Below are 22,904 nucleotides of genomic sequence, written 5' to 3'. Positions count from 1 at the left end.
AACAACAACAACACACCGGCACCTGCAGCAGCGCTGAACCGGGAACGCAAGGATATGGAGCGAGAACGAGAACGACAGGGAGAGCGAGAGCGAGAGCGTGAGCAGCAGCAGCAGCAGCATTATTTAGATTAATTTTACTCAAAGGATTAATATCGAATATATGAAACCGTAAATTAATTTTCTTTCAGCACAAACCTCTGTACAAATTGAACAAGAAAAAAAGAGAAAAAAATGCAAAGAAACGTACAAAAAAAAGATAGAAAAGAAAAAGAAAAACGAAACGAAACTAAAAACAAACAATGAATCAATGAAGTGAAAAGATCTAAAGAGAGACAAACAAATCACACACTAAATAGTTAGAAGAGAGATGGGGCAGGGCGATTGGCCGTAGCCCGGCTCTATCGTGAGGGAAGCCCCGAAGCCGGAACCTGATTCTGGGCAAAAGAACTTTTGAAGAAGACTTAATAAAATTGATATATACACGAATGCATACATATGTATATATAGCGGAAGCGACAGTCAGTGTCCCATATATATATATTTGTGTGTACGTATATTTTTTACAGCAATCAAATCAAATGCAAAACTCTTTTCATTTTCGGGCGGGTGGTGAACAATGGATCTTACCTGCTGTGTGAGTGTCCCAAGTGCGACCCAGTCATTGTCCGACCCACAATTTATGACCCACCAGCCTGGCTTAAATTATTCATTGTTTTTGCTCTCTATCGGCATCTTGCCTAACGAATGGATTGGGATGGGAGCTCATCATTAGGCAACAAATTGAGTGACTCACAGTCGTGTCACATCCAATGCGGCGTTGATTCATTTATTACCTGCAAGAGGATCACAACCATCATAAAGATCGTTTCTTCCGCTCTCTGATGTAGTCAACAAATCGACCATCTCCGGCACATCATGTACCCTGCCTTTGCATTCAGTGTGTCCTTCCGATGTCTTTTCTCTCCATCTTTTAGGCAACCTCCAGACATCCTCTCTACATTGTCATCTTCATATTTGAGCACTCTCCTTTTCCATCACATTCTGCCGGCTTCTAATGCCAGGGTCATCATGTGTGTGAGGGATCTTTAGTAAGGCCTGGGCTTGGACTTGGTCTTGTGCCATTGCAGGGGTTCGCACGATGCACATGGATAATCGTGTGAAGTATTCTTGGTCTTGGCCAATGGTCTTGCCAGTAGATATGCAATTATGCAAAGTGCAAGTTCAACGGAAAAGGCCATGGTTTCATTTCATTTTGTTTTGTTTTGTTTTGTTTTGCTGGTCGTTGCCGTTGTCATTGTTCCCCCATGAGACGCGAGATTTTGTTGTACAAGTGCGAGTACCTGCACCTCCCACAAAACCCAAACCCAAGCTCAAACCCAAGCTCAAACCCACGCCCCATGATCATCATCATAATTTTCTGCTTCATTTGGCCTGCCTGCCTGCGGTTCTCCTCTCGTCTGGCGAGCACTTTCTGTGTTGTTCAATTATAATTAAATCTATTTGTAAATATAATTGGGGGGCGTGCAATGATGCAACATTGCTGTGGCTGTGGCTGTGGCTGTTACTGTTGCTGTTGAGCGTGATTTGGTTTTGTAAATTAGAACATCGAAATATGTTAACGCCCCCTCAGGTTTTCCAGCTCGATGCTAGACTCCTCCATATCCATGAGCATTGCGTATACGCCGCCTGTGCTCTGTGAACTGATGCCTTGGCTCTGGTGGCTAATAAGGTTTTAGGCCTCGGCATTAAAGAATCATTGTCTCAGTGGCAGTCGCCGTCGCAGTCGCTGTCGCTGTCGCAGAGTTGGGGCCAAAAACTCTCAGGCCCATGTACACATATAGCCATGGCCAAGTGGAGTCATCGCCTGAGAGTCGGGGCTCCCAGTTACTTGGTTAACACTTTTCACATGCCCGCCATGAAGAACAATGTTGCTCCACTCATGTACGGGGAGAGGCAGCGACACTGACGGCGACAAGCCCAGCCCCAGCCCCAGCCCCAGCCACATCGAGATCGACAGCCACAACTCTGACTCTGACATGTATCTATGGATGATGACTATCGCCATTGATACACGTATCTGTATCTGTATCTATAACTAAAGTGGGGGAGAGATTATTCTATTATCGGGTAGAATCAAAGTTACTCTTTTGGAAACGCTTTATGTAATGCTCTCCGGGGATAATCTTTGGTGACGCGCAAAAGTCAACTGTGGATGGCGACCAATGCCTGGGGAACTGCTATTTTATAGTCTTTGAAGGATTAAGAAGAATTATAGTTAGGAGTTGAATCCATTTAGATCCAATTTAGGCATTCTTTCGTCTACATGCTGAAAGCTTTCGGCGTCTTTCAACTGTATCCAACACGATGTAAACATCTTCACAAGTGTATTTGCAGCCATCCACTTGTTCTCTGTCCATGCCCATCTCCATTTCAATATATTTTTATGATTCCAGACCGTTACATTTCCAAAATGAGTCACCCTCGGAGACCCCCAAATTGAGGGGGGAGACACTTACCCCCTGGGCAGGCCTCTAACTGCCCTCGCATAGTTGTTAACAATTAACTCCTTTGTTGCCGCAGATCCGCTTGGTTTGGGTTTCTCTTTTCTGGCAAGTAGTTTTGCAGTACTCCGATGACTAGAGACCCGAGATTTAAGTCTGGCTAAACAAAGACCTGAAAAGTGAAAATCCCCTACCCCGAATCCAGACCCAATCCAGCCCCAAGTGCGATTTGAATCCACTCTCAATGTGTCACGTACAAAGGTACGAGCACTTGTCCCCCCACATTTTATCCAACTAAATCGCTGAATCGGAGGGAACTGCACTGCACTAGATCTAGATCTAGATCTAGATATGTACGGGTAGATGATGATCGGCTAGGCACTCGTACTACGTTCGGTTGTTTTTGGCCTGATTCATTTTGTTGCGGTTTGATTTTTGGTTTTGTTTTGCTGTTTCTGCCACGACTACGAGCATTTTGTGTGTGTTTTATGTTGGGCAATTAGTTGGCCCAGGGTCAAGTTAATGATTCAATTAGCATTTGTCATCATTGTTGTGGCCGCTTGCCGTTTGAAGTGCGGGTGGGGGGGGCTATAATTGATACCCAGATCGTGGGAATATTGATAATGATGGTGCAACGCGGCCCTCCTCGCCGCAACACACAGAGTCAATCATATGTAGATCAATTGTTGCGAGGGGGTCCATGGGAGTACTGAGAAGTCGACCCGTAGCTTACCTTAGTATTGCTTCTAGGATGGGATAAATCTATGAGTAAGGAATACGGAGACTCTGTGTCAATGGATATTTTGGGATTTGTAAGAGTGTTTGCAGCAGAAAAGCAGAATAAACCAATGAAGTTCTTGAACATCCACGAATACTGGATAAAATGTATTCCAAGAAGGCTCATTTGATATTCTATGCATATACAACCATCTAGGGGTGTTGCAGATCCACTAAATCCCTATCCGAATTAACATGTTCCTAGAACAACATCCTCATTCACAGGAAAGACATTCGCTTGGCTCGTGTCATTCCACCGAGCAAGAGAGTTCGATCAGCTCCAACATTACAGAACTCTCTCAACACTCCACCAAAACTTCAACTGGCAACAGAGAGAGAGACGCAGAGGTAGAGAGAGAGCGAGAGCGAGAGCTTATGGCCCATTCCGTTGGGTATAAAACCGAGTGCTGGGGCGGCAGTCGGATCATTAGACAAGTGTCAAGTGGCGCGTGCGCAGTAGCCAGAGTTCCAGCCAAGACAGTTCCAGCAGTGACCAAACACCCCCACAGGCGTCCCCAACATGAAGTGCTTTGTAAGCCAGGAATCACTAGGATTACCTTACCTATGGGATCTAATGAACCTCTCCGCTTGTGATTGATTTTGCAGTTCGTTCTGGTAGCTGCCAGCTTGACGCTGAGCTCGGTCTGGGCCGAGGACACGGCGGCGCTAGAGCCGGCTGTGGATGCCCCTCTGGCCGATCAGGATCAGGTGAGCGCGGCCAGCAACTATGCCCCGCTGCAGGAGAAGAAGCAGGAGAAGCGCTATGTTGGTGGTTACGGTGGATACGGCGGCTATTCTGGCTATGGTGGTGGAGGCTACGGCAGCCCCCTGGGAGCTGGCTATGGCGGCGCCTATGGAGCGGCCGGCTATGGCAGCGGTGTGGGCTTGGGCGCTGGCGCCGGACTGGGCGTCGACAGCTACTACAATCCGTACAGCTCCCGGTCGCTTGGAGGCCTAGGTGAGGGTGAGCGCCACATGGAGTCTCCTTGCTCCCTTTGCTCGAGCTTCAGCTCGTCCTTTGCCGGAGTGATTAACATTTCTCTTTTTGTTCCTCCTCACAGATGGCTCTGCTGTTGCGGGCTATGGAGGCTACGGCTCTGCCCTGGGTGGCTATGGATCGGCTTTGGGCGGCTACGGCTCCAGCCTGGGCGGCTACGGCTCCAGCCTGGGCGGCTACGGCTCCAGCCTGGGCGGCTACGGCTCCGGTCTGGGCGGCGTCGGCGTCGGCGGCTACGGCTCCTACAACTCAAATCCCTATGCGCTGTCATCGTACTACAATGGACGCGGCCTGGGCAGCGGCATTGGCACCGGCACTGGTTATCCCTACTACAACACACGATTCGGAGCCGGCGGCTATCCCTCCAGCTACTACACGAGCAACTACGGCAACAGCGTCGTGGGTGGCGGCCTGGGCGCACTGGCCGGTGGAGTGCCGCCCATAGGCTCCGGCTACAACTACGGAGCGGGCATCTCGGGCACTGTCTATTAGGCTGGTCCCTCCCGGCACTCGACATCCATCCGCTCATCCTCGCCCAACGCCCAACGTTTAACATCTAAGCTTAGTGGAATTTACTTTTTTTTTTTTTTCTTCAACTTTTTTTTCTAACTTAATTTCTATTAAAAAAATAAAATGCATAAAAAAAACATAAGTAGCAGCACGAGAACAATCACCAATCCAGGCCAGTCCTGTTACATCGAAGGAGCAAGCACAAGGTGTAAGGAGTGTAATTAAAGTCAGTTAATCGACGGTGCCGTAGGAGCCATGAGTGTCCTTGATCACCCAGAAGGAGTCCACAATGTCGCCGTTCTTGTCGTCGGATACCTGCTCAAAGTGCAGGTGGGTGCCATTATGCGCCTTCAGACGGGTATAGCCATAGTCCTGAAACAAAAACAAATAGAGCATCAACGAGTAAACGAGTAACGAGTGAATCTCTACGATTGATCGAGACTAAACCAAGCAACGATCAGCTTAAAGACTTGATTGAATTGCATACAAATCACTTGATATTTAAGCATTAGAAATACCATTTTTATGTCGGAGATATAATCACGGAAAGACAAGAAATTGGGTGGCTGCTCTTTTGCGGAAAACTCAAAAGACATACTAGAGACATACTTTTGGTCTATACAAATTCAAAGAATCTGCCCAAGGACTGCCCAACTAAATCCCCTTTGGTATGTGCTTTTATTTACCCCCTAAACACCCCTTCGGATGTGCTTATATCCACCCATTAAATACCCCTTCTCCCAATTTATACCCCTTTGCTATGTGCTTTTATCCATCATTGAAATCCCCTTGTTTATGTGCCTTTATCTCCCAACTAAGTCCTCTTGGAATGTGCTTTTATCTTCCATCTAATCCCCTTGAGATGTGCTTTTATCTACCATATTTATACCTTTGGGGTGTGCTTTTATCTACCATCTAAATCCCCTTTGGTATGCACTTTTGTCTACCCACTAAAACCCCTTCGTATATGGTTTATCTCCCAATTAATACCCCTTTGGTATGTGCATTTATCCATCATTGAAATACCCTTCGTTATGTGCTTTTATCTCCCAACTAAGTCCTCTTGGAATGTGCTTTTATCTTCCATCTAATCCCCTTGAGATGTGCATTTATCTAACAAATTTATCCCTTTGGGGTGTGCTTTTATCTACCATCTAAATCCCCTTTGGTATGCACTTTTGTCAACCCATTAAATACCCCTTCGTATGTGCATCTATCTCCCAATTAATACCCCTTTGGTATGTGCATTTATCCATCATTGAAATCCCTTTGTTTATGTGCTTTTATCTCCCAATTAATACCCCTTTGGTATGTGCTTTTATCCATCATTGAAATCTCCTTGTTTATGTGCTTTTATCTCCCAACTAAGTCCTCTTGGAATGTGCTTTTATCTTCCATCTAATCCCCTTGAGATGTGCATTTATCTAACAAATTTATCCCTTTGGGGTGTGCTTTTATCTACCATCTAAATCCCCTTTGGTATGCAATTTTGTCTACCCACTAAAAACCCTTCGTATGTGCTTTTATCGACCAATTAAATCCCCTTCGGAATGTGCTTTTATCTTCCCAGCTTTCTTGCTTTTCATGCCCATCGATCCATGATCAACTAGATGTGTAACGTACGTTGCTGTGAAAGGCATTCCATGCGGGCAGATCCTTGGAGAACGGTTCACGTTGCTCATTGCAGCCGGCCGAGCCTGTAATGATCTGTATGGGGGCCTTGGAATTCGTGTACGGCTGCTGGGCACTGCCATTGTAGACCTTGAAGTCGTAGATGGGCCACAGGCGCGTGTAAAAGTGCTCGTGGGCGAAGATCTCAACGTCGACGCCGTGCTTGTAGAAGAGATCTTCGAGGCCGAACCACTTGATTAGAGGCAGACCCTGTCGGATGTACGTCTCCAGTTTGCCATCGCAGTCGTATTCCTTTTCGTCGCTGCAGTACATCGGACGGTGGCCGTAAGTAATGATCCATGGACGCTTGGCGCGATTCTCCGGCCGATTGGCCTCAGCCAGGTCGCGTTCCAGCCACTCGAACTGCTTCGTCAGCAGCTTGACGCCGTAGTTGAGGAAGTAGTAGACCTCCGTCGAGAAGGAGACAAAGTGCACGGGCCCCAGATCGAAGCTGTACCACAGGCTGTCCGTCTCTCCGGGCATGTTGAAGCGCGCACGATAGTTCGAAAAGTTGCTGAAAGATAATGAGGGATTAGGATGGGGTGTGCCACGTCAGCAGTTGGTTTGTGTGATGTCCACTCACTACTTCTCCTCGTGATTGCCCGGACAGACCATGTAGGGCACGTAGGCGGCAACCGTTTCGATCTGACGCATAAAGGCATCGCCCACGGCCGCATTGTTCGTGTCCATGTCGTAGGCAAAGTCACCCACATGAATGATGGCATCATACATGCCCCGTTCCGTGTCCTGCTGCAGCCGACCCAGCGACTGGGCATTCTCGTTGCCCATGTCCCCGAAAATGGCCAGCGAGGGTGACCAGTTCTCGCCCGCCGGTGGCGTCTTAAAGCTAAACACCGGCGACCAGCCCAGCTCACTGCCGCAGCTGTACTCATATCGTGTGTCCGGCTCCAGGTCCCTGAGCACCACATTGTGCACGTACTGCTGGCGAGCCTTGCGTCCGCCATCAACGAACCGCTGCCAGCTGCCACGCACCACAGTCAGCTTGTCCTTGGCATAGCTCCGCGCGTAGCTCACCAGCGAGGCATTGGGAGAGCCGCGCGTCGACCAGGTCACCGTAATGTCCCTCAGGCTGTCTGCAATGGAAATGGATTGTTTGTGGTTTAAGCTTGGCATCAAATTTAAGAAAGACATGAAAGGGAGCGACTATGCAGTGGCTTTGGTAACTTTATCTATAGAGTGAGTACATTCTGCACGATCCCCTGCAGCTGTCCATCAACCATTCAAACATTCTGCCGGCTTTACCCATTTCGAGTTTAGTTTTAATTGATTTAGTTTTGGTTTTATTCGCATGTCGCATAAAGAAGAGAGAGATTGCATACATGATAGCGATGATAGGCGACACAGATACAGGTATACAGTTAAAGATACAGCTACAAATACAGATAATTACAGATATGGAACGTGATTCGTTATAAAAATCCACTTATGCGGGACTCGTACAGGATACTTTTGTGGTATATACAAAAATACAATAAAAAATAAAACCACTACAGGGGGAAACCTTGAATACATCTTTTGTCAAGATTTTCGGGGAGATTATCACAAAGTTTCCAGCTAATAGCAGAGATCAGGCATCAGGCATCAGACATTAGAGATCACAGATGGGACCCGTAAGCGCCGTGCTTGTCCTTGACCACCCAAAAGTGGTCGATGACCTCGCCCTTCTTGTCATCGGAGACCTGTTCGAAGTACAGGTGGCTGCGATTGTGCGCCTGCAGGCGCAGATAGCCAAAGTCCTGGCTGTGGAAGGCGCTCCAGGGTGGCATGCGTTCGAGAAAGGGTTCACGGCCCTCATGGTTGCCAGCAGCACCCGAAATGATGTGAATGGGCGCACCAGGATTCACATACGGCTCGGCCATCGAGCCATTGTACACCGTATAGTTGTACATGGGCCACATCCGTTCGTAGCAGTGCTCATGGGCCCACAGCTCCACGTCCACGCCGTACTTGTAGAAGAGCGGCTCCAGGCCGAACATGTCTAGAAAGGGCAGACCCTTCCGCACGACAGTCTCGTGATTGGTGCAGTCATCGCTGTTGGCATTGCTGCAGTACATCGGACGATGTCCAAAGGTAATGATCCAGGGACGCTTCTGGCGATTCTCCGGCCGATTTGCCTCGATCAGATCCCGCTCCAGCCAGTCGTACTGCATCACAATCTGCCCGAGGCCGTACTGTGTGAAGTAGTAGAATTCCGTGCTGAAGCCAATAAAGTGCACCGGTCCCATGTTGAAGCTGTAGAACATGTTCTCCGATCCGCCCGGCATGCTGAACCGATTGGTGTAGTGCGAGAAGTTGCTGTGGCAATGATGTAGGATGTGGGATGGAGATTAATCTGCACTCTGATTCGATCTGCACACTGATCCACACTTACTACTTCTCCTCGTGATTGCCCACACAGACCATGTATGGGACATAGGCGGCCACTGTCTCCACCTGGCGCATAAACTCATCGCCCACCTCCCCGTTCTCGTTGCACATGTCGTAGGCAAAGTCGCCCACGTGGATGACGGCGTCGTACAGGCCACGCTGCGTCTCCCGCTGCAGGGCCGGCAGCGAGGCGGCATTCACCACACCCATGTCCCCGTAGATGGCCAGCGAGGGTGACCAGTCGCTGTGGCTGAACTGCGTGCGGAACCAGTAGGTGGCCGACCAGCCCAGCTGGCTGCCACAATGGTACCGATACGTGCTGTTCGGCTCCAATTTCGTCAGCGTCACCTGAATTTAGTCACCGGGTTAGTGGGCCGCAGCGGGGGATGGAGGATGGTTGCTGGATACTCACGCGATGGATGTACTGTGTGGCCTTCTTGGCTCCGCCATCCACAAAGGCTGTGGGTCCATGCGGCGACTTTGCCAGTTGCTGTAGTCCCTCGATGCCGAACTCGCAGATCGATTCGTTGGTGTTGTCGCGCGTGTTCCATGTGACGACCATTTCGAGCACGCTTTCTGCAGGAGCGGAGGAGCACACGACAAACCGAGATTAACTTTGAAGCTCACAAACACACTCGCACACACGCACGCACGCACGTACAGACCCCACCACAGCCTCTAACCCCAAGGGCGACAAATCAAGGTGAATTTGCTAGGCTAATAACTTATTCACCACGCTCAGAGAGACAAGCGCTAGAAAGGGATAGAGATAGAGATATTGATAACCGAAAGAGAGATTGCCCTTGCAAGTAAATTCACCTTTTTCTTTTGGTTTGGGTTGATAAAAGCAGTTTAATGAGACGATAGGTACACAGAGATACAACAAGCCAACAGGTCGTAGAGATCCGACCATTAAGTTGAGCCCCGGCCAGCGCCATTAGGCATCGATGGAACAGAGTGGGTGAGGGCTAGGGACTCTACTCTTTCACTGCAATCTCTAAAAGGCAAGTCAGTCTTTTGCTTCGATTTTAACAGCGAGAAGTTCCATTAATTCAATAGAAAAATCTTCTATAAGATGCAAAGATTCTATAAGATTTTTAGCGATTGATTTGTAACATCTTAAGTCAATTTTTCGCAACTTACCAAGAAAATGTATATCAAACGTTTTGTAAGAATTCTCTACACCATTTTGGCCTATTTATGGTGTAAAAATACTTGGAAACGAGTAACAAAATCGCCAAAAGATAATATAGACTCAAATGAAAGCCAACTACAGACACGCTAAAAAGGGAAACCTGCACAATGCTGTTCTCTACGATAATATATAAGTAGACATGAATTTGGACATCAAGCGTACATAAATGCTACGCAGATCAGACGGACAAGCGAGCTACAGCCGCAACAAATACACAGAAATAAAGATAAACTCAATGTAAACTCCCTGCTCCACGTTCTGTTCCGATCTCCATGCGAGTATGGGGGCGGGGACTCTTAAAATATAAATTTCTAGCATAAGATATTAACATTAAATGCACTTGCATAAGTAGTTTCCATGTAGTACAATTGCAATTGTCTAATTAAAATACAGTTTTTTGTTTGTTCTGGGCTCGATTTGGGGGGGAATGTTATGCCGCCAGGTAAAGCTTGTTCCTAATTTGTGTGGTTGTGTAAATGTGCGCTACTAATACTGCCAGTTATCCTACAGTTCCTACTGTGGTGCCATAGGTTCTTCGGTTGTTTACCGGAGACTCGTTCAGCTCGTTGGTTTGGCCTGCGCTTCAGTTCTAGTTCCGATTCTGATTCTGATAGCTGCCGTGATGCGATTTGATTAGCCAGACTTGGTCTATGATGGCTCCGTTCTGATCATCGGAGACCTGCTCAAAGTGCAGGTGAGTGCGATTGTGGGCCTTGAGGCGCGTATAGCCATAGTCCTGGCTGTGGAAGGCACTCCACTCGGGTATTTTGCCCTTGAACGGCTCACGTCCCTCATTGCAGCCGGCCGAGCCCGTCACAATGTGGACCGGTGCGCCGGGATTCTCGTAAGGCGAGTCCTGGAGAGTTCCGTTGCGCACCTCGTAATCGTAAATGGGCCACAGTCGCTCGTACGAATGCTCGTGGGCCCAGATGGCCACATCCACGCCAAACTCGTACAGGAGCGGCTCCAGTCCGAACATGTGAACGAAGGGCCAGCCGACCCTGGTGAGGGTCTCCGAGTGGGTGCAGTCGTTGTCGTTTTCGTTGCTGCAGTACATGGGCCGATGGCCGTAGATGATGATCCACGGACGCTTCGCGCGATTCTCTGGCAGATTGGCCTGCTCCAGGTCCCTCCTCAGCCATTCGTACTGAAAGACCAAAGTCTTGACGCCATAATTCATAAAGTAGTAGACCTCCGTCGAGATGCCGATGAAGTGCACGGGCCCCAGATCAAAGCTGTAGAACATGTTCTCCGTCCCACCCGGCATGCTGAATCGGGCCCGATAATTGGAGAAATTGCTGCACGGAAAGCACACGGTATTAGCACACCTGTCCTGTACCTGGACCTGGACTGCTCCTCAACCAACTCGACTACTCACAACTTCTCTTCGTGGTTGCCCGGCACCACCATGTAGGGCAGGTAGGCGGCCACTGTCTCGATCTGTCGCATGAACTCATCCCCGACGCGCGCCTCCTTCGTGTTCATGTCGTAAGCAAAGTCACCCACATGAATGATGGCATCATACATGCCCTGCTGCGTCTCCTGCTGCAGGCGGGCCAGCGACTGGGCATTCTCGTTGCCCATGTCCCCGTAGATGGCCAGCGAGGGCGACCAGTCCGCGTCGGCGGCGGGCACCGTGCGAAACTGATAAACGGCCGACCAGCCCAGGCCACTGCCGCAGTGGTAGGCATACGAGGAGTTCGCCTCTAGCTGGCTAAGCGTCACCTAAGTGGGAGGGAGGCAATGAGAGCGGGCTGGATGAGTGTCTGTTTTGTCTCGCGATCGGACGCTGCCCGCTAGGCGCCTACCCTATGGATAAACTGTGTTGAGTGCTTGCGGCCGCCATCCACGAACTTGGTGGCCGTGCCTTGGGCACGCTGATTGAGCCTGTAGGAGGTTGACTGTCCGGCCACTATCAGTCCGTACTCGACAATGCTGGCCGTGTCCGGCGGCAGGCTGCGCGTTGACCAGGTGACAACCATCTCGCTGGCGGTGCGCTCTGGCGAGGTTCAAGCCATGTGGGAATGTGGGAATGGAATGCAGAAAAGAGAAACAAAACTTGAGCAATTTCGTTGTTGGCCAAAAAGAGGGTGGGAAAGGGAAGTACCGTTCAAAAAGTGCATCAGAGGCATTCAAGATCAAATGTCATTTGCTGATTAATTTATATTGCTTTTGTTTGCTTTGTTCCGCAGCTCTTTTGTTTTCTTATCGCATTCTCTGCCTTAGAAACTAGCACACATATGCTGCTCGGATTACGCCCTTATCGCTGCGGCTTTGCCGCCCCCTCGCCACTCTCACACACGTCTCAAGACCCAGTTCTATAATTGGAAATTGTATTTATTTTCCCAATATGTTTACTTGAGCTATCTATAGCCATAACAGCTGCAAATCATTCGATAATAGATTTTCTCCCCCGGCCCCATCCAAAAAATGTGTGTGCGTAAGCTGTACTTAAAGCTAACTGTTTTTTGAGAGAGATTTATGATAGAGTCACAGAGCACTGGACAACTGATAATTATAATTAGGCAACAGTTCCGCTTGTTCACCCGAGTGCAGTCAGGCTTTGCTCCATTTGGAGCTGCAACAACTGGCACGTTCCCATCGCCCTTGGGAGTGGAGGGGATCAGTGCGCGATTTGATTTGCTTGCAATTTAGTACTGGGATGGGATAGTACAGTCATTTGGACACATCATGCAAGGCATGCACACAACACACAACACACATTCATTCTCACACGAACATAAAAAGGCAATTTATGTAATGCAAAAGACTCACCGCCAAAGGCCAGATGCACTTGCTCCGGCTGGTAGTGGACAATCTGAACCTTGTCCTGCTCAGCCGCCAGCACTTGGGGCATAAAGCAAATGCCGGCCACCAGGAGCAGCGATGACAGCATCAGCAGTTGATGCAAAGGCTCCATTCTGTTATTGTTGTTTTCGTTTCAGGTTTTTCCGCTTATTGTTGCACTTTACTGGAGCAATAACATTGCCAAATCACAACTGCGTCGTTCTTATATGCCTTCGTTGTTTTTTTTGTTTGTGCTTGTTGTGTTGTTGCTATGGCCACAGCAACGTGACGGCGCGTACGTTTACGGGAATAAAAACAATCTAATTCGTGCGAGGAAATATATAGGCAAGTGGCAGAGCGGGAGCAGTGTGAACGTTCGTACAAACATACATCAATATTTTTCGGTTGTTGACTTATCGAAAGTATAGATTGATAAATCTCCAATAATGTCTTTCGGTACATATATAAATTTTAAAAGATTGATTTATTGAAATAAAGTAGCTATAAATACTTTATTAGCTCGCGGAAATTTCGCATTTTAGGGTAGCCGATATTTGCGTCAAAAGTATCGATTAGAAAGATTGTCCCAAGACTATGGCAAGACTGGAATTTTAACATCTGGGCACACCAAAAGCAGATTTATTTCTTTCTCAACAAAATTATTAAGAATTACAGTTCGCGCGTAAAAAACATTTTTTATGTTTCGTCAAGTCTGCAAATAAGACTACCATTAAAGAAAACAATTTGATCAACATGGATAGTGACGCAGCTGAAGAGGTGAGTGCACTTTTAGTTGTTGCTTGAAGGAGCCTGTGAAGTTAACATGAACAACTTTTGTGCAGGCTCAAAATGCCGGCGATTCGCTCAGCAACGTTGCCCCCATTGAAATAAGCTCGGATTCCGACGAATCCGATAGCGATTCTATGAGCTCGAGCGGCTCCGACTCCGAATCGCTGGTGAAGGAAAAACAGGAGCAGGAGTTGAAGTCAGAGTTTGACAATTTTTCAAAATATAGTAAGCTGACGCACCGCCAAGTGATGCGGATGAGCGAAATTGCCTTGTAAGCGCAAACACTACTTGCACGACCTGGCCACAATTCCCCCTGTAATGTTGTTGTTTTATCTGCAGCATTCTGAATGACTACGATATGATTGTGCAGGCTGCTGTGCAGTACAAAAAGATTGCCACTATGCCACCAGAGCTATGGCGCAAAGAATTGCGCGTTCGCCTCCTGGTTACCCAGTCTCGCGAGGAGCACATTGCATTCGAAGAGGCCTGTATCGAAGCCTTGAATTCCTACTACGGTAAGCAAACTCAAAGCACAGCACAGCAGCACAGCCGCTGTTTGCACACCTAATTTATATCCTGTCCACCTGCTAGATGTTGATTTGGCCAATATGATCTGCAACTATTTGTGTGCCCAGAAGAACATTGAAAACATCTCACTGTGGTCGTCGCTGATGTCCAAGTACTCCTTGGAGAATCCTGACTTCATAGAGAAATTGCGAGAGCTCTTGGTCTCTGCACCGGATGCTGACAAAAATGCCGAAGCTCTCAAAGCGGCGATGGAGACTCGCTGCATTAACTGGGACTTGGATGATGCCAAGTGCGCAGAGTTGGCTGAGCTATTGGATCAGTACAAGAAGAAGTTGAGCCCCCTCGTAAATTATGATCGTGAGAGCTTGGAGAGCTTCTCCCCGGTGCACATTATGCAACTGGAGGAAATCAACAATATGGACTACCCGGACGAGATTCGCGATGCCTTGGGCTGCACAATATTTGAAATAACCGTCTCGAATTTCCGGAGAGTCGAAAGGGTCTGGCTCGACTACATCAACTACACCAGCAAGAGTGTAGAGCGCCCGACAGGCGGCTATCAGATAAGCAGCCCCCTGGAACTGGCCAAGCGTGCTGCGATGAGCACAACCAGTCGGCTGGTCAACCACAAGCTCATTTATTTGATGGAGACCGAAGGCTACACCGTGCAGGAGGTGGATAACGTGCTGGAGGGCATCCTCCCCCGTCTGGAAATCAACGCAATAGAAACGGTGGAGCTGCATTTGGACTACTTGGCGTACAGGGTACGCAACTGCGACCTATCGGACATGGATCAGTGCACCGAGGTGCGCCAAAAATTCGATGCGGCGTGGAACACACTCTCCGATTTGTATGGCGAGAAGGCCGACAACAGCTACGAGGTGCTCCAGCTCTATGCCCAAGTGGAGTATTCCAAATTTTTGAACCCAGAACAGGGATACAAAGTCTGGGAGTACATCATGTGTAAGTGTTTGTTGTTCCTCTGTTGCCATCGGATCGAATTAGTTGTTAAATATTCGTTTTTTGGTTGCAGCTTACGAGGATAGCCAGCGAAGCGGCTACCTTTGGATGACTTGGGCCCAAATGGAGTCCGAATTCAATGGCGGCGCTCGTTGTCGCGAGATTTTAAACCAGGCCCTTAGTCGGCCTGTCCTGAAGGATGGTCAGTTTGTTCTCGAACAATATCGTCGCTATGAGCGTTGCCACGGCGACTACAAGTCCATCACGACATGCCAGGAGATAAAGCTGCCCGCAGAGCCCCACTGGCATCAATTCAGCCGTGAGCAGCAAAGAGGGAGAAAACCCATGAGAACATCGCAGCCACCGCTGCGAGCTCAAGCAGCCACAGCAGCACCGCGTTCCAAGGCAGCAGCAGCAGGAGCACCACGTGCCAAGGCAGCACCAGCTGCACCACGTGCCAAAGAAGCAGCAGCCGCAGCAGCACCACCCCCAGGAGGTCTCAAGTATTCAAGTGAGTACTTAAGAGCCAAAAAATATACGAAATTTGGTATGCAAACAAAGATTCTCCTTTTGATTGCAGCTGAACTCGAAAAAACCAAAGTGTTTGTCAAGAATATTATGCCAACTGTTACAACTGAGACGCTCACCGAACTCTTTGGCACCTGTGGCACGTTGAAGGATGTGCGGCTTGTGGAAAAAAAGCTACCTCCCATTAGTCGGATGTACAAAACACGCAAAAACATTGCGTACATCGAATACGAGCAGGCCGAATCGGCCCAGAAGGCTGTTGAGCAATTGAATGGCCATAATCTAAACGGATCTGTGGTAAGTTGTAAATGAAACACTAACGAATGCAGAGAGCGCTTATCATTGCTGTTGTTTTCCGCTGCCAGCTGTCTGTTGCCATTTCTGATCCACCACCAAAGACGTCGATTGTCTCGGCAGCCAAACGTCGTACGGCTGCCACATCGCTAATACCGAGCGTTGTGCGCCGTGAGATGGTGGCCAGCAAGCGTCGCAAGGTGCTGGCACTTGATAATGAGACAGATGCGGCCACCAAGACAGACGATGGCCAGAGTGCAGGCACACAGCCAGACTCCTCAATAACACCAGAGACACCGTCGGAGAAGCCCAAGTCAAACGAAGATTTTCGTAAATTACTTGGCTAAAGAAAATGCATCTAGAATTTATTTAGACATGTATATTAGAGATAGTTTTTAATTTTAATTTGTTCTCCTCAACAGACGATTTAATTTTTTTTCTTCTTTTTTTAAATAATTGTTAAAGAAGGGAAGGGAACCCCCAACCCAGCAGAGCCACGCGACCCAAGAATACGCCATGCGTACGTACCGAACGAACAAGTTGAAATGTTGTTCCCACCCAGTGCCGCAGTATATACAAAAACAAAGGAATAAATGTACAAAAAATGTATGCAGAAGAAAATATTGCATTTTTTTCCTTTATTTATGTACGGAATTTAACGCTCTTGGTTACTGTGGCCTTAATGCCGGACATTTCGCCGCCATAGCGTTGCGTCTCTTTGCGTACAGCACGAACGGCGCCCTTGCGGCGGATGAGGGCCTTGCGGTATTTGCCGCGGTGCTTCACGCGGGGATTGCGCAGCTCCTTCTTTCGGTGTGGCGTAAGGCCCTTGTTCTTGGCCATTTGATACGTGATGCCGCGGCGCACTGCCTCAGCTTCAGGGTCGTCGTCCTCCTCCTCAGCCTCGTCCTGGTCAGGCGCTAGCTGTGCCTCATCATCCTCGTCATCGCTGCTGCCATCAGTGGCAACTTCAGCTGTCGCTGTGCCGTTCTCTTTGGCGTTGCTCTGCTCGAATCTGTTGAGGATCTGCAGCTTGGCCTTGCGCTGAGCCACATCGAGGACTGTGAAGGCATCGCCATCCTGGATACGTTCGAGCAGCGCCTCCAGCTGGGGCTTAATGAACGTTTCATAGCGTGGCGTCAGCTGCTCACGCAACTGCTTCAGCTGCACGAGGCGCTTGACCACGGGATGCAGCTTAACATTGATGCGTCTGGCCTTGAGCAGCAGATAGTAAGAGACGTTTGAGCAGTAGGTGGACAGGACGTTGTGGTAGAGACTGGCGAACTGCAGGGCCGGCACCATGGGCACCTGATGGTTGCGCACGTAATTCAGCACGGGCGTAATCAGCTGCTGGACCTCGCCCAGATGCAGCTGGAAGTCCTGGGTGAGGCCTAGGAACTCGGGCGAGTCCTTCTGCAGCAGTTGCAGGCGCTCACGCTCCGTGAGACCCGTCAGATCGGCGGTCACCTTGATGCCCTGAGATTTGGCGACATCGCCATCAGCCTCATCGTCACTGCTGGCAGCGGGCACATCGTCTAGCTGGAAGTCAGCCTCGCTGAAGCGCTTGGCCAGGCGCAGCTGAATCTTCTTGGCCTCCTCCTCCTCGGCCTTGGCTTCCTCCTCTTCCTGGGCATTGTAGCTGCTGTAGTCGGGGTCCACAAAGTCTGTGTTGTAGTAGGTGCTGCGCTTGCTGCCCCAGTCCATGGTGTTTGGCAGGTGGCCATCGTCATCGTCGGCACCTTCGATGTCGCTGTCGCGCATCAGGTCAGCCACATTGTCATCTTCGTCCTCATCGTCATCGCTGAATGCCAGAATCTCCTGTGGTGCCGATGCGTCTTGCTTGCGCTTGTTACGCTGTTTACGCAAGTCTTCCAGGATCTCGCGCTCGTCCTCATCATACTCCTGCTCGGAGCCGGTCAGCTCATAATCATCTGCTTCGCTGTCCATTCTTATTTTATTATTTTAATTTAATAACAATTAACAATTCCGGCCACAGCACGTGCGCTGTAAACAAACTCAGAGCTGCTGTCGATAGCGATATTTTTCAAAGGTATAAAATTCATCGTTGCAGTGCAGATACATCGCTACAAATTGGCGCTGCCAGACTGCTGCAGCGACCACTGCATTGTCTCGGTTGACAAAGCATTCGAATGAATATATGCTCTGCACTGAAAGAATGAAATGAAATGCAAGAAAGAAAATAAACATTACAGTACAAAATCCAAATATTGTAAAATGTAATATAAATATGAGATTACCGATAGTTGAGTAGTAATCGATTTACTCACTAGAATTCCGTTACTCGCTCAGCGCTGCCACCTAGTCCAATCGGCGTCCCCGCGCACATTTATATTGTGCGACGTCGTTTGATGCTTGTGTGCATTAAGTTGGCGAAAATCGTTAAATAATACGTGAAATACAACAAATGAAGCATGGGTAAACTGACGCAAATATACCAAGCAACCAATGGCACCATTTGCTTTGCTGAGAAACAATGGGATGTGATGCGCCTCGTGCAAGAATCTTTGACGCGCTTTGAAGGCACCGCCATTGTTGGCTTTACACCATATAATGCAGCATCTGTGTTCGTACGGCAGGTAAGTGCTGTGACATAAGCAAACAGAATTTGCACCAACCATTGGTTCGTTTTTAGGCGGAAGCTGTATTTGAATTACCAACCCCAGAGAGTGAAGTCGACAGCAGCGATACTGACAACGAATGCGCTCCGTTGCTGGGCAGCCGCAAATCATGCGCCGATAACAAAAAAGACATTTTCTATCACAAGATCCAGGCAGAGCCCGACTCATCATCCGATGAAGAACCAAAGCCTGATACGTCATTCGATGAAGAGGCACAGTGTGTTTCGTCAGTCGAGGAACAGGCAGAGCGCGACTCATCATCCGATGAAGAACCAAAGCCTGATACGTCATTCAAGGAAGAGGCACAGTCTGTTTCGTCAGTCAAGGAACAGGCAGAGCCCGACTCATCATCCGATGAAGAACCAAAGCCTGATACGTCATTCGAGGAAGAGGCACAGTATGTTTTGTCAGTCGAGGAACAGGCAGAGCCTGATTCGTCACTCGAAAAAGAAGAGAAACGCCTGTCCGGTGAGCCTAAAGTCCAGCTCGTGAAGCCTTTCAAGCTTGATGGCTTGAACGGAGAGGCCACTGCTGGTGCTACTTCGACTTACGACTACGATAGTGATGACGACGTAGGAGAGCAGCAGGAAGAGAAATGGGACTACCGTGGTCAGGCCATACCGAAGTGCTGTTTGGTCAGTGGACGGCATCACCCGACACAATCTTTGTCTGTATACATATATAAGTGTCTCTTTTCCTTTTTTTTTGTGAGCAGACGGATTCAGTGTACATGGTGGAAAGACCTAGTAGTGCGGCGATGCTGAACCAAAAACTACCCCGTTTCACCATGTGTCCCATGGAAAACGCCGACTACTTTAAATTTAAATTTAAAATACTTGTAACCAATGTAAGTGGAAGCAGCAGCTGTGGGATCCACGCTAATGAACTTTCCTTTCTCTCGTTTCAGGTGTATAGCCCATATCATTTTTGGTTCCAATTCGCAGAGAATCATTTTGCTTTCGATCTGGAAAATCTGCACATGGCGCTCAAGTAAGTTGTTGTGTATCTCCCCCCCAGCCCCACCAGATATATTTTTGTATTTATCTCTATCCGCAGTGACTTTTACAACAAAGAAAATGTTAACAACTTGAGTTTCAACCAATACCGGATGCCAACTCCTCAATTTTTCTTACGCCCTGGCTACATTTGTGCCGCCCAATCAAATTGGGGTGGCTGGAAGCGGGTTCGCATTGTTTCCGCACCGCAGGAGAATGCTTCGCATGTTTCCGTCTTCTATGTGGACTATGGCCGCCTGGAGCAGATCTCGCGCAGCGAGCTGCGCTTTCTACCACAAATTTACACCACAATGCCGGCCATGGCCGTTAGGGGAGCCCTCACGCATCTCCATCCGCTGGCTTTTAAGTGGCCTGCCGACGTAACGGCGACGTTCCGTGACTTAGTTACTTCTTCGCAGAGCTATGGCCAAATCATTGAAGTGGACGACCTGGACTGTATCTACTTCATCAAAATGTACAAAAGCAAACTCTCGGACGAGTCAATGCACAGCTCTTTGATTCGGATGAAACTCGCGGGCGAAAGCGATCACTTTTGCAAGCAAAATATCCAGAAGCATTGTGGCCGCCGCATTCGCTACATTTGCGAGCGTCTTCCCTCGTGAGTACTCACCCCTTTGCGAGATCCATTCTGAAATGTTCTCCTGCTGAACTCTTTCCTTCTTCTCTCCATCGTTTAGCTTTAAAATGCTCGAAACCGGTGTGGTTGCTATAGATGGCAGCGATGAAGATTTCAATGGACTCATGTCTTTCCCATCGTATTTCAAGAGATTTGAGATTCCCCCAAGCGACAAGCCACTTCGGCAGGACCTGGAAAAGGCGCTGCTAGACTGGATTGTTGACTACAAAAATGGGGAGATGCCCTGGCGGAAACTGGAGAAGGAGGCCGCGCTCAAAGCCAAGGAGAAGAATGATCAGAAGTGGCTTTTCTATAAAGAAAAACTGCAAAAGAAGCAGCTCCAACTACAGGCCATAAATCCACAGATGGACGAGGATTAGCACATAGATTACATTGCCAAAATAATGGAGAAGCCAGAGATGTGGCAGAGAGAGAAGCAGAACCAACAGAGCCTTGGGCCCTAGGGCGCCTGATATTACAAAAGGAAAATAATTTGTAAACACAATTAATTACAGTGTAGAAGCACTGTCCCTAAACAGAATATTATCCTTCCTAATTTTGTGTTTGTTTTTTTTTTGGCACTTTTTTTTTACTATTTTACCAGCAACCAAGAATGTTGCAGCGACTTATTTTTAATCATCCAAAATGAAATATAAATTTGAATATATTATCTCTGATTCTCTTCCTTTTCTCTGTTTTTGTCTGTCTGTAGTTGTGTTCCGCCGGTAGTTGTGATTCCGTTTTGGGCAGTTGCCCTCTTGGACACGTGTCCGGTCCGCCATTGGGCAGGTAAATTGACGTCTCGGGAGTTACAATTGCAATTTTTTGGCTCTCACTCTCTCTCTTTTTGGGGGTTTCAAAAAAGTAGAATTGTAGCCGCCTCGCCAGTGTCCTGGAGGATCAGTGTATGAGCAATAGCATGTCCCATGCATGTCTACACCATTGCTTACCCTTTCGGTGGAATCTGGCTCTAAATGTGGAGCACAGATCCGGTCACGAGTCCAGTCTAGGACTGGAATCTCACTTAAATTTTGGTTTGTTTCTAATTGTTTCTGTTTTCGCTTTGTTGCTTCATCGCTGGGTCCGGCAGCATTTAGTGGTTTGTTTTACGGAATCTGAAGGGTGGCAGGTGGAACTCCTGATGCTGCTGCTGCTGCTGTAAATCGGTGGGAGTGGGTGCAGGGACATCCAGATCATCGTAACTGCTGCTGGACGAGATGCTTTCGCTGGCGCAGACTGGCAAGGTGCCGTCCAGGAGCCTGGGGAAGGCCTTGAACCACGGCAGGGCCTGGGAGATGCGGTGCCAGTTGTTCTTGTTGTTGTTGTTGCTGGTGTGGGGCACCGGATCCTCCTGGATCATTGCCACTTGCTGTGGCAGAGTTGTGGTGGTTGCCTGGGATGTGGATTCCTGCGGGGCTGTGCACACATCGGTCTCCAAGTCATCCTGCACTTCAGATGATGTGGCCGGTGGCCCCTGGTCCTCCATCGCGGTGGGGGCGCGGCTGCTGAGCGTACAGGGGGCCAGCATGTGGCCATGGCCATGGTGACCAGATGACTCGCTCTGTAGCTCCAGCCCCTGCTGCTCCTCATCATTATCATCATCGCCCTCATCCATCTGGCTGGATAACTTAACAGAATCCTGCCCCTGGCCGTGGGATTGGCCCTGGGCCTGCTTGTGGCGGCACTGACGCCTCATGTTGCTGCAGGAGCGCGAGTTGCCGTAGTTCAGACGCTGCTTGAGCATGGCCATCTTGGTCAGCTCCGGACGCTGCAGCCGTGACATGTTGATGGCCGCCGCTGGCTCCTGCTGGCCGGAGCTGCCAGAGGAGCATAAGTCCATCGAGCCAGCAGCGGCGGCGCCCGCGCCAGTGAATCCACCACCAGAGAGACGCCGCTGCCGGCTGCTCACGATGCGCTGCAGATTCTGCTTGGACTGGGCATTGCCATAGCTAATCCGCTTGGCGGCCCGCTCCCGTCTGTCCGCTGCCGCACGCTTCGCATCGGCGGCCGCCTGCATTTTGGTGGTCAGCCGCAGATCACTGCGTAGGCTGTGGCCCGCACCGGCCTCGGCCAACTCGGCATTGCGGCGCGAGATCTCCTTCCCCAGCTCCTTGGCACGTGCCAGCGTTTCCAGGCGCTGCAGGTACTGCTGCTGCTCGACCGTTGGCGCCACTAGCTCCTGTCGACGGCGTCGCTGCATGGCCCTGGTCGTGGCGGTCGAGGTGCCAGCGTTGCTCGCGCCCGGGCCAGAGACCAGAGGACCTGCGCCGTTGTCATTGGTCATAGGTACTGGCCCCTCCTTGATCTCCTCGATCTCGCGGAAGAGCCGCTTCAGCCTCACCTGGCGCATCTTCAGCTCGATGGTGCGATCGTTGAACTCCTGTATCCGCTCGTACTCCTCCCGCAAACGCTGCAGCTGCCCATTCCGCTTGCTGTTGTTGTACATGCGGCGGAAATACGGCGTCGACTTGATCTGGTACGACATAATGGATGCGATTGCGTTGCTGCTAACCCGCTAACTGCTGAACAAGTGTTGGGTTTGTGTCTTACGAATTATCTTTGAGTTTTAATTGTTGTGTAAACTGCAATTGAGAATTTAGCTGCGTCCTAAAGTTTTTTTATCGGGCTTTTACTACGACGAAATTTGGTTTTTTCATGTGAATGTGATTTAATATGAATTTTCCTAATGTAACTGAACTCAAAAGCCA

The 22,904-nt window shown here is 49.1% G+C and overlaps 6 protein-coding genes across 10 annotated transcripts; 3 read left to right on the top strand and 3 right to left on the bottom strand.

Annotated features, from left to right (window-relative positions):
• Positions 1 to 3,695: 3,695 nt before the first annotated feature.
• Positions 3,696 to 4,895, top strand: LOC117903178 (glycine-rich cell wall structural protein 1.8). 2 transcript variants are annotated; one of them, XM_034815035.1, is made up of 3 exons: positions 3,696 to 3,810; positions 3,885 to 4,236; positions 4,340 to 4,895. In XM_034815035.1, the coding sequence occupies exons 1-3, from the start codon at positions 3,799 to 3,801 to the stop codon at positions 4,765 to 4,767; spliced, it is 792 nt and encodes a 263-aa protein (XP_034670926.1). In that variant the 5' UTR covers positions 3,696 to 3,798; the 3' UTR covers positions 4,768 to 4,895. The 2 variants fall into 2 exon arrangements, with proteins under 2 accessions (XP_034670926.1, XP_034670918.1); XM_034815027.1 differs by having other exon boundaries at positions 3,885 to 4,242.
• On the bottom strand, positions 4,852 to 13,203 carry LOC117903151 (acid phosphatase type 7). 4 transcript variants are annotated; one of them, XM_034815008.1, is made up of 5 exons: positions 12,815 to 13,176; positions 9,257 to 9,420; positions 8,849 to 9,192; positions 6,409 to 6,970; positions 4,852 to 5,157 (listed from the first exon to the last, which is right to left on the bottom strand). In XM_034815008.1, exons 1-5 carry the CDS (start codon positions 12,957 to 12,959, stop codon positions 5,017 to 5,019), a joined length of 1,356 nt encoding a protein of 451 aa, XP_034670899.1. In that variant the 5' UTR covers positions 12,960 to 13,176; the 3' UTR covers positions 4,852 to 5,016. The 4 variants fall into 4 exon arrangements, with proteins under 4 accessions (XP_034670899.1, XP_034670890.1, XP_034670906.1 ...); XM_034814999.1 differs by lacking the exons at positions 8,849 to 9,192; positions 9,257 to 9,420 and adding an exon at positions 7,040 to 7,550 and having other exon boundaries at positions 12,815 to 13,166; XM_034815015.1 differs by lacking the exons at positions 4,852 to 5,157; positions 6,409 to 6,970 and adding an exon at positions 7,789 to 8,772 and having other exon boundaries at positions 12,815 to 13,187.
• A 246-nt stretch (positions 13,204 to 13,449) lies between these two features.
• On the top strand, positions 13,450 to 16,457 carry LOC117894498 (RNA-binding protein 4F). The gene is made up of 7 exons (XM_034801610.1): positions 13,450 to 13,603; positions 13,669 to 13,886; positions 13,955 to 14,130; positions 14,207 to 15,106; positions 15,177 to 15,614; positions 15,684 to 15,928; positions 15,997 to 16,457. The coding sequence occupies exons 1-7, from the start codon at positions 13,580 to 13,582 to the stop codon at positions 16,270 to 16,272; spliced, it is 2,277 nt and encodes a 758-aa protein (XP_034657501.1). The 5' UTR covers positions 13,450 to 13,579; the 3' UTR covers positions 16,273 to 16,457.
• Positions 16,458 to 16,536: 79 nt separating this feature from the next.
• Positions 16,537 to 17,958, bottom strand: LOC117894509 (something about silencing protein 10). The gene has a single exon (XM_034801622.1). It carries the CDS (start codon positions 17,870 to 17,872, stop codon positions 16,568 to 16,570), a length of 1,305 nt encoding a protein of 434 aa, XP_034657513.1. The 5' UTR covers positions 17,873 to 17,958; the 3' UTR covers positions 16,537 to 16,567.
• A 290-nt stretch (positions 17,959 to 18,248) lies between these two features.
• Positions 18,249 to 21,038, top strand: LOC117900124. Its single transcript, XM_034810388.1, has 6 exons — positions 18,249 to 18,522; positions 18,579 to 19,199; positions 19,280 to 19,411; positions 19,472 to 19,554; positions 19,621 to 20,178; positions 20,258 to 21,038. The coding sequence occupies exons 1-6, from the start codon at positions 18,358 to 18,360 to the stop codon at positions 20,574 to 20,576; spliced, it is 1,878 nt and encodes a 625-aa protein (XP_034666279.1). The 5' UTR covers positions 18,249 to 18,357; the 3' UTR covers positions 20,577 to 21,038.
• On the bottom strand, positions 20,811 to 22,900 carry LOC117900610. The gene is made up of 2 exons (XM_034811071.1): positions 21,147 to 22,900; positions 20,811 to 21,088 (listed from the first exon to the last, which is right to left on the bottom strand). The coding sequence occupies exon 1, from the start codon at positions 22,679 to 22,681 to the stop codon at positions 21,290 to 21,292; it is 1,392 nt and encodes a 463-aa protein (XP_034666962.1). The 5' UTR covers positions 22,682 to 22,900; the 3' UTR covers positions 20,811 to 21,088; positions 21,147 to 21,289.
• Between the last annotated feature and the right edge of the window lie 4 nt (positions 22,901 to 22,904).

Source organism: Drosophila subobscura, chromosome A, assembly GCF_008121235.1.
Source record: "Drosophila subobscura isolate 14011-0131.10 chromosome A, UCBerk_Dsub_1.0, whole genome shotgun sequence".
Taxonomy (NCBI): domain Eukaryota; kingdom Metazoa; phylum Arthropoda; class Insecta; order Diptera; family Drosophilidae; genus Drosophila; species Drosophila subobscura.
Note: the sequence above shows the minus strand (reverse complement) of the source record. Positions and strands in the feature narration are given on the sequence as shown.

Excerpts from the sequence above, each read along its gene's own strand:
- LOC117903178 (XM_034815027.1), top strand. Across the intron at positions 4,243-4,339 it reads GCTTGGAGGCCTAGGTGAGG|ATGGCTCTGCTGTTGCGGGC; the intron begins GTGAGCGCCACA and ends TCCTCCTCACAG.
- LOC117903151 (XM_034814992.1), bottom strand. The coding sequence starts at position 12,959 with ATGGAGCCTTTGCATCAACTGCTGATGCTGTCATCGCTGCTCCTGGTG. Across the intron at positions 12,039-12,814 it reads AGTGCATCTGGCCTTTGGCG|AGCGCACCGCCAGCGAGATG; the intron begins GTGAGTCTTTTG and ends GAACCTCGCCAG. Across the intron at positions 11,765-11,847 it reads CAACACAGTTTATCCATAGG|GTGACGCTTAGCCAGCTAGA; the intron begins GTAGGCGCCTAG and ends CCTCCCACTTAG.
- LOC117894498 (XM_034801610.1), top strand. The coding sequence starts at position 13,580 with ATGGATAGTGACGCAGCTGAAGAG. Across the intron at positions 14,131-14,206 it reads AGCCTTGAATTCCTACTACG|ATGTTGATTTGGCCAATATG; the intron begins GTAAGCAAACTC and ends TCCACCTGCTAG. Across the intron at positions 15,615-15,683 it reads AGGAGGTCTCAAGTATTCAA|CTGAACTCGAAAAAACCAAA; the intron begins GTGAGTACTTAA and ends TTTTGATTGCAG.
- LOC117894509 (XM_034801622.1), bottom strand. The coding sequence starts at position 17,872 with ATGGACAGCGAAGCAGATGATTATGAGCTGACCGGCTCCGAGCAGGAG.
- LOC117900124 (XM_034810388.1), top strand. The coding sequence starts at position 18,358 with ATGGGTAAACTGACGCAAATATACCAAGCAACCAATGGCACCATTTGC. Across the intron at positions 19,200-19,279 it reads CCATACCGAAGTGCTGTTTG|ACGGATTCAGTGTACATGGT; the intron begins GTCAGTGGACGG and ends TTTTGTGAGCAG. Across the intron at positions 20,179-20,257 it reads ATTTGCGAGCGTCTTCCCTC|CTTTAAAATGCTCGAAACCG; the intron begins GTGAGTACTCAC and ends TCCATCGTTTAG.
- LOC117900610 (XM_034811071.1), bottom strand. The coding sequence starts at position 22,681 with ATGTCGTACCAGATCAAGTCGACGCCGTATTTCCGCCGCATGTACAAC.